General features: G+C 43.1%; 1 protein-coding gene across 6 annotated transcripts in view; it reads right to left on the bottom strand.

Annotated features, from left to right (window-relative positions):
* Positions 1-9,543: 9,543 nt before the first annotated feature.
* Positions 9,544-14,465, bottom strand: part of FOXP2 (forkhead box P2) — a 595,587-nt gene continuing 590,665 nt past the window's right edge. For all 6 annotated transcript variants that reach the window (XM_084810788.1, XM_084810790.1, XM_084810785.1 and 3 more), the window contains one exon: positions 9,544-13,515. In XM_084810788.1, coding sequence (XP_084666914.1) covers positions 13,371-13,515 — 145 coding nt within the window. In that variant the 3' untranslated portion in view covers positions 9,544-13,370. The remainder of the gene's footprint in view (positions 13,516-14,465) is intronic.

The raw sequence follows: 14,465 nt of genomic DNA, 5'->3' as shown, positions 1-14,465 counted from the left end.
TGTATGAATCACATGCATTGGTCTCCATATGGGTTGTCCACATAGTTACTTTAGGTGCATGGTGGTGAAATGAAATACCCACCCCACTCCTCCACTACTTTAGTCAGAGCATTGCTTGGGAAAGTGTCTGAACTGGCATTACATTTTTGTAAGTGCAATGTTTTTCAGATATAGTAAGAGCTTTTATAATGTTCACATTTAAAAGGACTTAGATAAGCATCTGTGCTCTCAAGATGTTCCTCCATGACTCAAGTTACTGAACTGACCTTAGACTCTGATCCCTTCTGATCAAACTGTTGACTGTGTTGTTAAAAACAGAATATTAAAAACCAGCATGCAAAACATTGGCTGCAGGGGGAGGAGAACTCAGTAAAGCATTTCCTTAATGGTTTGTATTCTCAAATTCCCACAAAAGCATACGAAGGAACTATTCTACATCACAGAAAACACAACAGACAGAAACAAATGTTTAAGTTTTATAGTTATATATCCCATAATTGGGAAAAGCAGGAAATTGTTCATAGATGGTTACATTATGAACATTATGAACATGTCAATTGATCCTTTTTAACAAGAATTGGGAAAAGATCCCCAGACCCAAGGCTATATGTTCAAAATTTGGTTCAAGTACTGTTTTTGCACAATATCCAGCAGTACAGTCAAGCTATATTGTATGTCAAACAAGCTACTCTGATTTCAGTTGTTTGTGGCTGTTGCCAACAGCAGTAGCTATAGGGCCAGTTCATATGACATAACAGCCCATCAGGGGTTAATTTATCTGCAAGGAGCTGCAGTGCTTGCCGGCTGCCATTACGCATATGCAAGCCCTGGCCAGGGGCTGCCCTGGCTTGTCGTGTCGTCTGAACCTGGGTGGCGGCGGTTATTTGAGGGTTAAACCACCTTCACATAACCCCAAAACAGACCGTGGATTGTGCAGGGGTCATTTAACCCTCAACCCCTGCTGGCCGGGTTTGCACAACACGACAAGCCACGGCTTGCATATTCATAATGGCGGACAGTGTGTGCTGTTGCACCCCAAGGTGGGCTGCCGTGCCATCCGAACCAGGTCACAGAGCCAATGGTTCTTCATGTGGCAATTTTGTAAAAGCTGCATTAGCCTTGTGGCACTGTACATGTATCAACATATGAAGCTACCTTCAGGCAAATTAGACCAATGGTCCATCTAGCCCAGAACTGTCTATTCTGGTTGGCGGCAGTTCCCCAGAGATCTTTCCCAGCCCTCCTACCTGGGGTCCTTTTAACTGGGGGTGCCAGGAACAGAACCTGGGGCCTTCTGCCGGCAAAGCAGGTGCCCTGCCTTTGAACTATCACCCCTGGAATATTCGGGCATCCACAAGAAATCCCAGTCCAGGACTAGTTAGAAAGGCTGCATGAACAATAAAACCAGAGCTTTGCAGGCCATCTCTACAGTGAGTTAAATCTATGATATGGTAACAATTCTGTCCAAATCAATGCTGCAGTGATGCCAGGAATTCCTTTGTAGAATTGTCTTTGCTGTCTCATAAAGGCAGTTTTTTTTTTCCCCCTCAGCTGTTGAAAGCGATGTTAGAAATTTGGTATATTTGGTGCCGACCCTTTCCATTTTCTCCTAATCCCTTTCTGCCTCATAAAGTCCTCCAGTGATGCTCCATTCATCAGTACAGGTTTACTCCCTCCAACAGGGATGAGGAGCCTCCTGGGGTTCCTCCAGGGGGCAGAGCTTGCCCTCCAAGCCCCACCCCTGGGAGGACCCTCCCCCCAAAGGAATCCCTCAATTATCTCCTATCTGAGATCAGAGATGACAGCAGGGATGTGATGGCAGGGCCCTTGGCTGGTGCTGGGGGGAGCAGGAGCGGCCACTCTTTTGTGTGGGTGTGCCACCGCCATGGGGTGCTGCATGCTGCACCAAGCCAGGGACTCAGCTGTTGCTGCGAGGAGCAGCTGCTCTCCCCAGTGCTGGTCGAGTCCTTTTCTCTGTGCTCTGAGAATGGTGCAGAACTCCGTGCCTCTCCCACCACAGAGAAAAGCAAAAAGGGCAGGGGCAGGTTTAAAGTCATGAAACCATTTATGACTTTGAAGGCCGAAGCCAGCACTTTCCATTGGGCCTGGAAACAAAGAGGCAGTCTGTGTAACTGGTACAGAATTGGTGTGATGTAGTCCAATCACCTGACGCCTACAGCCATTCTTGCTGCCGCATTCTGTACCATGTGAAGTTTCTGAACCATCTTTAAAGGCAGCCCCAAGTGGAGTGCATCACCGTCCTCCAGACTGGCAAGCATTCTCTTACTCTGTTCTTTTACTGCCTTCAGGTTCACACCCTGTAGTGAGGGTTACCTGATGGCCCCGATCCTCCTCCATGCTTATTGGCAATACCTTGAGAAGTCACCAGTGTAGCTTTTGTTTATAAAGCCATCGTTTAGAGTTATCCAATGTCCTCAGTGTAATTTGATTTCACAAGACAGAAACATAACAGAGATCTCTATATATGGTGCCATACATTTGAAAGTCTATTTGTCATCCTGTGCAACTATACACCTTCTCCTCCTGGATTTTTTGCTGTCCTGGGCACTGGCAGGAAGAACCCACATTTGGGGAACCTATGCAAGTCCCACCAAATGGCCTTGCACCTAGGGTGCATGGCCAAAAGAAAGGAAATGCCTCACCAAAAAAAGAGGACAAATTTGGTGCCCATTTGCATAAAATGTGCATGTGCTTATATATGTGTGTGTATCTGTGTGTGCAAATTATGAAATAATTATATAAGTGAAATAGAAATGCAGCACGTCTCACCGTAGTATGGAAAACGGTGACCTGTGTGTCTTGCTCCGCCTGCTGTCCAGGTGCTGTTGAGCCACCTCAAGGCCCCGCTCTTCCTTTGGATGCGTCTTTATTTTATGCTAGACTTGGACTGGACAGGCCATCAAATAGAGGCATGTCTGCTGTAAAAGAGGCCATGTGGCCATCCTTAATTTGGGCAAAAAAACAGAGTGAGGCTGTCCAAGCAGGCAACCTTTAGTGCTTAACGTCAGCCAGCAGCAGACCACTCCCCGCCCTCTTTCCACATTCTTACTCTAACTGGCAATTCCATGCTGCTCATGCCAAAGGCTGCTTTGCACTGACCTTTTGCTTAGGTTCATTCCTGCACCTCAGCGAAAGCTACTCACATCAGTGGCAGTGAGGTGTGTGCATGTGTGTGTATGTAGGCAGAGAGAGAGAACGTTTACTGACTTTCGCATTTTGAGAAATAGAAATGACTTAACATATATCCTTGTTCTCCTTGACTCACAGAGGGCAGACTGGATTTTGTGGGAGAGGCTCCTTCCCTTATCCGGGAGGTAGGGTCCAGGAACATTAGTGATCATCTAAGCGGAGGGGCCACCCTCCTGCCCTCCCAGATTGGACTGGAAGAGCAAAAAAAAAAAAAAAATGACAACGAACCACCTCAACCACTTAAGCTGAATGGCGCCTGAGAAAACAGGACCATTGGAAAAGGAAATCCCCAGTTGTTGCTATTTACCACCCTACATGTGTGCTGAAGGCAGGAGCCTTAAAATGTCTAAATCCCAAGGACTATGGGTGGGTGGAATGCCTTTCCTGAGAACAGGAATGCAGAGTGAGTAATTCCTGTCCCCCCTTTAACTATGGGGGACATTCCAGAGTCTTCAGGATATAGCAGAGCACTGCCATCCCAGGCCAAGATAGTCTTGACTCCTTTGGGTCAGGAGCCTGCTGTCCCTTTAACCTCAGGTTTGCCCTCTGAGAATTGTAAGGCATAGCCTTGGCTAATAACGCTGGAATAACATCAGCCGTGAACAAACGCTCAAGGTTTGTGGCTGCATTTTCTATCTTTTCTTCAGAGTGTACACCTTCTTCCCTGTTGACTGAAGCAATTGAGGCTTCAGATCTACTTATGGGGGAAAGAGGGTGCATCGTGTCCCTTTGCTGGGACCCCCGAGCATGTTTAAACTCTTCGAAGGGACAAGATTAAGGTGGAAAGTAACATGTGGCACTTCTTTGCCTGAATTGCAGGACCTTAGGAAGCTGCCTTTTACTGACTCAGACCATGGGTCCATCTCGCCTAGTATTGTCGACACTGACTGGCATCGAATCTCCAGGATTTCAAGCAGGATTCTTTCCTAACCCTATTGGAGATGACGGGGATCAAACCGGAGACCTACTGCATGTAAAGCAGATGCTCTACCACTGAGCTATGGGCCCTCCACTAAAATATCTATGACAGGATTTGGGGGCTGGAGATCCCTGGTCAGGGTATCTATTGCACTTTCTCCCCAGAGGACAATTCTCAGGAGAGAATGATCTACTGTGGGAGTGGCTAAAGTGGATAGAGACCTGTAACTCCTTTTGTGCTTACTCTTGGATCTGCGTTATGCAGTCTTTTCTTATCTTTATGGGACCTTTCAGGTGGGCATCTAGAGCCATGCTGACAGCTTTCCCTTCTCTAACCAGGTGAATACCATTGATGTCAGTAGGAATTACAAGTTTTACCCATTGAAGGAACTCAAGGTGGGCCTAATCCCCACTCAGGTTCAGGAGGAGAGGTAAAGGGGAACTAATAGGGACCTGCTGGGTAACTTGTCCCCTCTGAGGTGCCACGGGATGGAGCTGGTTGGCCATGCTCTGGGCTGTGGAGAATATCCCACTCCAAAATGGCAGGCACATCAGCTGCCACCTTGCTGGAGGCATGGGATGCTGCCATCTTGGGGGCCCAGTCAGCAACTGGGATTGGAGAGCTCCTTGGTGTTGCCCCTGCCTGCCCTGTGCTGGGAGAAGGAAGTTGGAGGAAGTGTCATTGTGAAATAGTTATTACTGTTGACCAAGCCTTCTGGAGACAGCAAAAAAGTGCATTGAGCAGCTGCCCTTCCCAGTCAGGGAGTGGGGTGGGCTCAGCTGAATTACTCAGTGTTGCAAGCATCCTGTCCCTGACTAAAATGATGACATGACAGGAAGAGGGGGAAATGCTCTCCTCATCATCTTGCACGTGTGCGCGCACCTGCTGAGCTCTGTGGAGCTCAGTGAAAAACCCCCTGCTGCTGCTATTCGGCAAGACGGGCCTGCGAGGGTAGGAGGATGGCCCCCTCCCCTTGGAGGAGCAACTCGAGTGGTTGGACCCCACCTGCTGGACAAGGGGAGCAGCCTCTCTCAGAGACTATGCTCTCCGTAATCAAGGGAGAAGAGTATTTCAAGAGGGTTGCTTGGTGCAGAAAGAAGAAACATTCAGACCGCAATCCTATATGCACTTTCCTGGGAGCAAGCCCCTTTGAACTCACTGGGGCTTACTTCTGAATAGGCATGCATTGTAGCTGAGTAGCCACTTCTTGTGGAGAAGGGCCATGGCTCGGTGGTGGAGCACCTGCTTGGCATGCAGAAGGCCTCAGGTTCAACCGCCGGCATCTCCAGGTAGGGCTGGAAAAATTCTGCCTGAAACCCTGCAGAGCCGCTGCCAGCCACCATGGACATTACTGGGTTAGGCAAACCAAGTGTCTGACTCACTGAGCCTGTTCACACATCACGCGAGGCCACAGTGGGCGATTAACCCACCTGTGTGTGCAGGTGGCCATTTTGCATATTCAAGCCACACGCTTATTGTGTTGTGTGACCCCGGCAAGAGTGGGATATTGGTGTGGTTCACAAACCACTCGCAACCCATGGGCTGTTTCACAGTTGTGGTTTGAATATGCAAAAGTTGCCCAGCACATGCCAAGCCTCTTCCTCTGTTCCTATCTTGCCCCATGCCCTTTATTACTAAAATGGGGACAGGTCTCTCCCTAACCATTTTCACATAGATGAGCCTTCTGCCATTTAGTTCTTCCATCTGTAGCTCACCCCTTGCACATTCTGAATTAACAGTTACAAGGTTTCCAAACCTTAACAGTTGAAAGAATGAAGGACTGACGATTGCTATAATAATTTAATTGATCAAACCACAGTGCACATCTTCATTCTGAATACATTCTTTTCAACAGTTTCTGATGTCAAAAGATTGCCCTGTTGTACCTTGAATCAGCAGCTGCCTACATTGAGCATGTGTATGTAGGAAATCAGCTATTACTTTGCAGTCCTGTCCTGTATCCATTGTGCAAGTAGAAGTTTAGGATACAATGCTACATGCACTTTCCTGGAAGTATGCTCCATTGACTCACTGGAGTTTACTTCTGAGAAGACATGCATAGGATGCTGCTATCAAACAGTTACCTGTGGAGTGAAACTTACTGGTGGTGTTTATAACCAGCAGCTTAGTTTTGGCAGCTGATACTCCTTAAAAAAAGGTAAAGGTGTCCCCAACCAGTCGTGTCCGACTCTAGGGTGCGGTGCTCACCCCCGTTTCTAAGCCGAAGAGCCAGCGCTGTCCGAAGACGCTTCCGTGGTCATGTGGCTGGCATGACTGAACACCGAGGTGCACAGAGCGCTGTTACCTTTCCCGCCGAGGCGGTACCTATTTATCTACTTGCAGTTTCTTGCTTTCGAACTGCTAGGTTGGCAGAAGCTGGGACTGAAGACGGGAGCTCCGTCATGCGGCACTCAGGTCTCGAACTGCTGACCTGCCGACCTTCCAGTCTGCAGTTCAGCGTCTTAACCACTAAGCCAACGTGGCCCTTTGATACTCCTTAGGAAATCAAAATAAGCCAGAGACGATGGGCTGGTTCACACTTTTGCATTTTGTTTCAGTGCAAAATACGACCAGCCTCTTTACTAATACAACATATGCAGGCATAGGAACGGTTGTGGAGGATCACGTGGAGTCAAAATTAGCCGTATAACTGGCCCTCTCGAAGACATTCTGCTGACTCAGCTTGTACACAGTGGGTTTGCAGACCTTGTAATGAAAGGGGCAGGAGATGTGAAGAATTATATGTACAGTGCTATACTGCAGAGACAAAAAGTTCAGAAAACAACATTTAAACAGGAAAAGTCCTAATGTTCATAGATACATCTTTAATTAAAATCAAAACTGAATCAGCATGGCTTATTTCGAAGCCTCAAATACTATTTGGCACATAAGACCTAGAGCAGTCTTCCCCAACCTGGTGCCCTCCAAATGGCTTGAGCTCCAACTCCCATCAGCCCCAACCAGCATGGCTAATGGTCAGGAATGCTGTGAGTTGCAGTCCAAAACATCAGGTAGGCACCAGATTGGGGAAGCCTGGTCTAAAATCATGGAACGGCTACTTCATAAACACTACAGGTTCCAGAGGTGCCAGAGTTTTTCTCAAGGTGGTTGATGCTATATTTCCAAACAATAAATGTCCTTATCTATCTCTTCGCTATTTTATGTCAGGTCATTATTTGGCTTGCATGGAGTTCTGAAAGCCACCGGATTCAACCACCAAGTTGACCAGACCGCTTCATTTTACACAGATCGATACCATTAAAATAAATGGGGCTAATTCATTCTAAATGCAAGCACTCCAGCTGAACAGGACTGGGAGGAGGGTTCCCCATTGTTTTACACAAAGACCACCACTGTGTCTTTTTGCCAAGGCAAATGACTTTTATTTCAGACTGACTCTTGCAAATGACCCTCAAGGATTTAGTAGTTCCTTATGAAGAAATATATGATAAAAATAACTGCACCGTGAAAACATAAATAAATAAATAAATACGGACAGTAGGACACATGCAAATATGCTTGAATGAAAGTTAGGAGAATGCAGTCCAGTATCTTTCTCATCACACTGATGAAATATACATAAAAATACTGGATGCTAGCCTGATGAATAGTGCTACTTTATCCAAAAAATCTGTGGTCTCCAATGTGGTGCCCTCCCTTGATTCCCACCAGGCTCCTTGCTCCTTCTGGTTTTTTATTCTTAAGATTTAAACAAAAAACAAACAAACAAAAAAAAACCCTGGGAAGCTGGAACACTGCAAAGTGAAGGGCTGCCCTCCAGCACCATCTTTACTGGGGTTCAAAAGAGTGGTTTTGTGCTTTAGAACTTGGACCCCACCTCTGCCTTGTATTTAGGTTCTTGGGCAAGTGACTTTTCTTTTAATCTTACCAGTTAACTTTCTGGAAATGAGTGTTTTGTGAGTGGCCATGCCCACCAAGGCAGCCATGTTATGAGAGTACCCACAACACTCTCTCAAAATTCCAAATGTGCCCACTGACCCAAAAAGGTTAGGCCCCCTATAACAAATTACCCACGGCACTAACTTTCTACTTCACACTTCTGATGGAAAGAAAACACACTCTCAATTGTGCCCCACATAGTTTCATTTCAAGGATTTTAAAACGTTTTGATTTGGAACAGTTATGTAAACAAATTAAAAGCCTCAATTTTCACTTAGGCCATCAAACATTCTAGATCTATTACTTGTATTTTAAGTTTAGATTACATAGCTGGCCAGGGCAACTTTCCTAAAATGCAAAGCATACACTAAAGATAACTACATGCAACAAATACATAAAATAAAAATTAACTGAGTGGAAGGAACACAGAACTTGGCCTGGCAAGAAAAAATATAATAATCATGGCCATGTGACATATGTCAGAGATTAAGCACCAGTGGATGCTTAAAGGTGATGGCTATTGATCCAGAAATCCTGTCTTAGACTGAAGCAGCTAGGGAAAACCTGGTGGGCCATATTGGAACCCCAGGAGGACTGGATTTGCCCCCGGGCCTGAGGTTCCCCACCCCTAGTCTATCAAAGGGCTAATTGTTCACCCACGTGCAGACTTGTCCATCCACATGCATTTATGAGCAGACCTTTTCTGTTCTGCACATATTGCAATGTTCCGGATCACAGCCAATGTGCAATCTCTTTGGACCATTCTACCCCTTACTCAGAGGCAAAATGAGGTTTGCTACAGAGTATATGTTCAACAAGAAGCTGACGCCAATCAAGGGTTCCTAACAACCCAGACAGACTTTACATTTTTAGATGCACATTTAAAACGTCTTAGGTACACACCAAAAATTTTAATGTGTGAAATGGCCCAAAGATTTTGGGCAGTATCCAACACTGATGGTCCACTTATGCTATTGATGTATGGCTAGCATAAGCAACCTCTAGCTGTAGGCCAATAGCATAAGCTGGTACTATGAATTTTCTGGTGAAACCTGATGCACCAGCTTATGCTATTGGCATACCACTAGATGGTTATGCTAACGTACTGCTTATGCTAGTGGTACGTCAATAACGTAAAAGGAGTAGTGGTGTTGGATACTGTCCTTTGTAACTACTCCTTTCAGAACAAAAAAAAAACGTAAAAGAAGCTGAACACAAGAGTATTTCCAATGTCACATCTTCTTGATAGGCAATGCAGAGTATGTTATGTGTGCACTGAGTAAAGAAGTAAACATGAGTCCAAAAAACCACATGTAGTATTTAATAAAGCAGATGACCAGTTTCTGCTAACTTGTCATTTAATCTTTCTTTCAGAGCCCTCAGGGCACCTCCAAACATCTTCATAACAAATCTGCCAAAGATTATATAACTCCTACACAAACACATAGGAACCTGGCTCGGAGGGTGGAAGAATGAACTTCCCAGAAAAAAATAAAACCCTGTGGGTTATAAATGGGTCAAAAAGAATTAGACTTTTTATTTATACACCAGAAACTTAAGCAAGTGAATGAAATGGTTTCATTTACATTTTTTACATCCAGCAGCAGTGAAAACACTGTTTACATTAATACTATAGTAAAATTTACATCTTTTATTTGTTAAATATGCCTGATTTTATGGACAAAACCCATTCTGATTTGAACTCTTGCAATAACAAGGGCAAACATGTGCTTTATAAGCAGTAATAACACTAGCCTTTCAAAAATGTACACTAGTATTGGAATGTGTAGTCTAAATCCTGAAGTAAATTCTCCAAAATGTGAATGCTCAATTTGAGGAATCTGAGTAAAACAGACTATGGGAGCTTGAGGCTGATTCTGACCAGGGACATTAAAGTCCACAATGGTTTATTTTTTAAAGTATAGCTCAGTTGCTCTATTCCTAGCTGGCTGTGCTTCGATTCCCTAATCACAAAGAAATGCATTCTTATGAAGTTAAGCAGCTGTAGACACAGAATGCTGATGATCATTTTCCTGTATCTGAGTTATCCAAAGAAAACCCAGTTAGTGGTAATTCTACCTAATGCTTGTAACATTCACATGAAATTTTAATTGATTTTCAAACAGTACAACTGTGCCATGAATTCAACCACATAGAATATAAGCCTTAAGCCCACTAGGTTTAAGCAATTGTGTCTTTGTAGACTAAAACTATGTAAAATAAAATCTGATAACTCCCTGGTGTTAGAGGTAGACAGTTTTCTTTCAAATCCTAGGTTTGGTCCTTTATTTTATTCAGCAGTGATAGCCATGAATACAGAACGAACAACAGCTGTTACAATTCTCAACCATGACTTCTAACGTCAGAGAATTCAAGGTATGAACACAGTACACAGTAATGAATAGTATCAAAAATTAGTTTACCTCGAAAAAGATAAATAAAACAGGTATATTCCACCAATACATAAACAGATGTTTGTGCTACAGTTAAAATTTGCTGTATACAAAAGATCACAGTCCCCATTATCAGCTTATGATAGAAGCAAGAATACATGAGCCATTTAAATTGTCAGACATTATGCTTTATAAGGTATGCACAGAAGTTCAAGCAATAAATACATACATTAGTTCAAAGCCTTACAATAGCTACGCAAAGCAGATGCAGAAAAGCAGGTTTGCTATTACTAGCAAGCAATGATATCAGAGTAAAAATTCATGAAATGCATTAAAGCAACATTTTTCTTAGAAAAAGTCTGGTCATTTATGGGTCCACCAACATTTTTACATAATATGCACAATTATCAAAATACAGACCAAGCATCTCAGAAAACTCCAAAAAACCTAAAGTCTATTTTTCAAAGCAATTGCAGTTTTGGAGGTTTTTCTGGTATAATGTGCAAGCAGCTATTTTTTTCTTTAAATTGTATTTATATAAAACCCATGCAAAACTCTACAGGTATATGCATTCTGTGGCTGAGACTTCCTTTCAAAAAGGTTTGTAACTGAGGTATGCATACTTTAGCATTGTAGTCTTAGGCCACCTTCTTGATGGTCCAATTATCACATTTACTTCCAGTCCATCAAAGTCTTTTGAACATGCACTTGAAAGAAACATTAGTTCCTTTCAGGTCATCCCCACATTAGGGATCCCAGACGACTGAAAAAAAACAACCATCATTCACATGGTATATCTTTCTTTTGATGTAATTGCTATAAACCTTCTGTTATCATGACCCAAAGACAAACATAATGAAAAGTAGCAGTTACTGTGACGTTCTCACAATTCATGCAATCTGCCATAATTGTTCAAATTTCTTTTTGTTTGTTTTTTTGTTTTCTTTTGCAGAGGTAGAAGCTTTCAGAAAGCCTTTTGGGTAAGTGGGAAAACCCTTTCGAAAGCCATTTTGTCCTTTTATTTGGCGTGATAGATGACTGTGTTTCTCTTTAAGTCTATTTGCTGATTTCAGCAAAGAATACAATGAGCTTAGTTTGCAAGACCCAAGTCCATCGCATGGAATTGGTATCTATGTTAAGCTCTAGCAGCCACCTTTTGTGGAAAAAACTGTTTGTAAAGCAATAACCATAATCAGGTTATGAGGTCCCTTGGTTGGGGGGGAAAGTATTATCAAGACTTGGCACAGCATGTGAAAAGCAACACGTAAAGTTTCTAGGATTTAAGCAAACATCTGACTATGCTATTTTCAACTACACCATTAATGTATCATTGTATTTTTGGGTTTGGAGTTGTCAAAAGAAAGAAAGAAAGAAAGAAAGAAAGAACAGCATTCCAACAATTTGGCCTGTGCAAGTCTTCCAAAGGGAGTGTATTGTTAGTGTTAGTATCCCGTATAAACAGAGGCAGAATTATATGTAACTTTGGTTTGACTGAAAATAAATACCATGGACTACAATTGCTATAATCTTTGCTTTCAGTGTAAAAACTCACCTAGATTACTTTAAATCAATATGAAATTAATTTTTGGCTTTACTAGACCTTTTTATGTTTGGTTCCTACTTTTTTGTCATTATAACTTAAGACTATAAAAAATAGCACACAACGAAGATTAAGACCATACAAGACTTCTTCTAACAACATGTATTCACCACAGGGGGAGGGGGGGGGGAACCGGTCTGAATGGGGAGGGAACATAATTAAAAAACCATATTTTACATAACAATATGCAATCTGCATTTGCATCAAGTACATAATAGTTTTGGTCAGTGATCCATATTTGTTGCTTTCTATCACAACTTCTGCCCAGACTTTGTTCCCACCTCTGTCCTAAAATGAAAGCAAATCTTCACTGCATTTACGATTGACTTTTGGCCTCAGAAGATTACACTATGACAAAATCGACTTTTTCCCCCATATTTGTTTCTTAGTATAGGGCAAAATTAAAAGATCCCAGAGGTCATCAGAAAACAGCAGGTAGTTCATGGAAAGGTTCCTTTGTACTAATTAAAGTTACAGAAGGCTGACCAAAGCATGTGGCTGCTTCTGTCATTGAGCTATTGGCCATTGTTAGAGTAGGCTTTGGTTTGCAGCTGTAGCCTTTGACTGTGTTTGCAGGTAGACAAAGCTTTATCACAAGGAGGTAAAGAGTACAGTTGTAAGATATATGCAGATATGCAAATGTTTCTATGGTGCTTGCACAGACAACGTTAGCTTAGGATTGCACTTTACATCTTAACACTAACAGCACAGACTGGAAGCTTAAAAGGTTTTAGATGGTTGCAACAGTCTAATTACTGTGGTTTGTTATAACTAACTTATGTCATTTACAGTTGGTGGCACCAACATAAAAAACTAATGTTCTGTTGTTTAAAATTCAGCTAGATACAAGCAGTGACACTAATTTCTGATACTACTCCTGTGCAAATTAAAAACAATAGCAACAAGTTGAACTTGACCAGCAATTGTTTCTAACATTATTACAACTACTGTATGCTGGAATTTTCACATTGATGAAACTAACACTATTTTTGGCAGTATATGAGGCCCATTTGCTTTCTACAGAACATGTATCCTCATATTCAGTCATTTCATGAACCCTTGATAGCCACATTTTAATGGGCAAGCCATTATATATAAACAGTTTATTTTTTTTCCAAGAAAAACAGTTTATCTTTTTTTAAAAAAAGAAAGAAAGAAAAAACAAGCTATTTGCCTGTTTGTAACTGGATTCCCAAAGGGCTGGCTTAATGAGTTCCTTTAGGGTTGTTCTCCTTTATCCATGCTTAATAAATAGTCACAGTAAAAATTTGTCAAATATTCATGGTTGTGGAGTGGTTGTGAAGGTCAGTGATATGTCCCTTCATTTTGAGGTTTCTAAAGTCTCTGTTCATTCCAGATCTTCAGATAAAGGCTCTTCTTCAATTTCTCTATCATCTTCCAATTCTGGACTGTGATTCGCTGTTGTCACCAAAGACATTGGACAGTCTTCATCCTCAGCAATTACTGGCTCTTCCTTGACGTGAATTGAGTGTCTGAAAAAGAATGGGAGATGTTAGTGCTTTATTTAGTTAGGGTGCAATCCTATTGGGATAGGAGGCCGCCTCCAAACTCAGAGGTGACTGCCTATCTAGTGCAGGGCAGGAGCAATGCGGAGAGGATCGTCCCCTCTGTGCTTCAGCTGCCCTGCATTCATGGCTAGACAGCTGATTTTGGCTGTTTAACCGTGGGAAGTCGGAGCGGGCCGGGGGGTGGTAGCGGCGGATGCTGGACACCGCATAGGAAGCATCGGAACGGCACTTCTGCCCTCACTGCCCTGGCACGCCCCCAGGAACATGCTGTTTTCGCCACTCCACGCTTCTCTTCCGAGCGCGGGGCTGTTCCATGCTGCCTACGAGGCGGCGCGAGAGGGGGTAGAGGTTGGTTCTCGGGGAACCAACCCCAGAGCATGGCCTCTGTGGTTGGTTCCCAGGAACTGACCTATCCTATGGCTATCTAGCCACTGACTAGCAGCCATAGGATTGCGCCCTTAGTTAGTTAGTCCACTATCCTATGATTAATTTTATCATTCTATCTCTATCTTGGAAGATTAGAATGGTAACAAGGAAAATACACTCTCAAATATAATATATAAAATACCAAGAGTCCAGTGAAGTAACTCCCAGCGAATGCTCATCTTGAATATGCCCACTTCACCACCACCACCAGTTAATGCTATCCCAAACCTGGCTTTCAGGGCTTCCGGACCATGATTAGGCTTGGAAACGCTTTGAAGGAAAATTAAGTTATACAATTTTTGAAGCCACAAATGAGAACCCTGGGTTAAGTCATATAGACCTGGTGGTTTTGCAGTCACCGTTTATGTTGTATACCTGGTCTCTGATAGTGGCCCCAGTGTTCTGAAATTCATAGATTAATTCGTGTGAATGGCTAATGCATAGATTAGGAGGTGGACTAGATGTCCTTCCAAATTCATTACTATCGT

This window comes from Heloderma suspectum, chromosome 7, assembly GCF_057233095.1.
Source record: "Heloderma suspectum isolate Gila_16-S chromosome 7, 16-S_ref, whole genome shotgun sequence".
In the NCBI taxonomy this organism is placed as follows: Eukaryota; Metazoa; Chordata; class Lepidosauria; order Squamata; family Helodermatidae; genus Heloderma; species Heloderma suspectum.
The sequence above is the reverse complement of the archived record's forward strand: the minus strand, read 5'-3'. Positions and strand labels throughout refer to the sequence as shown.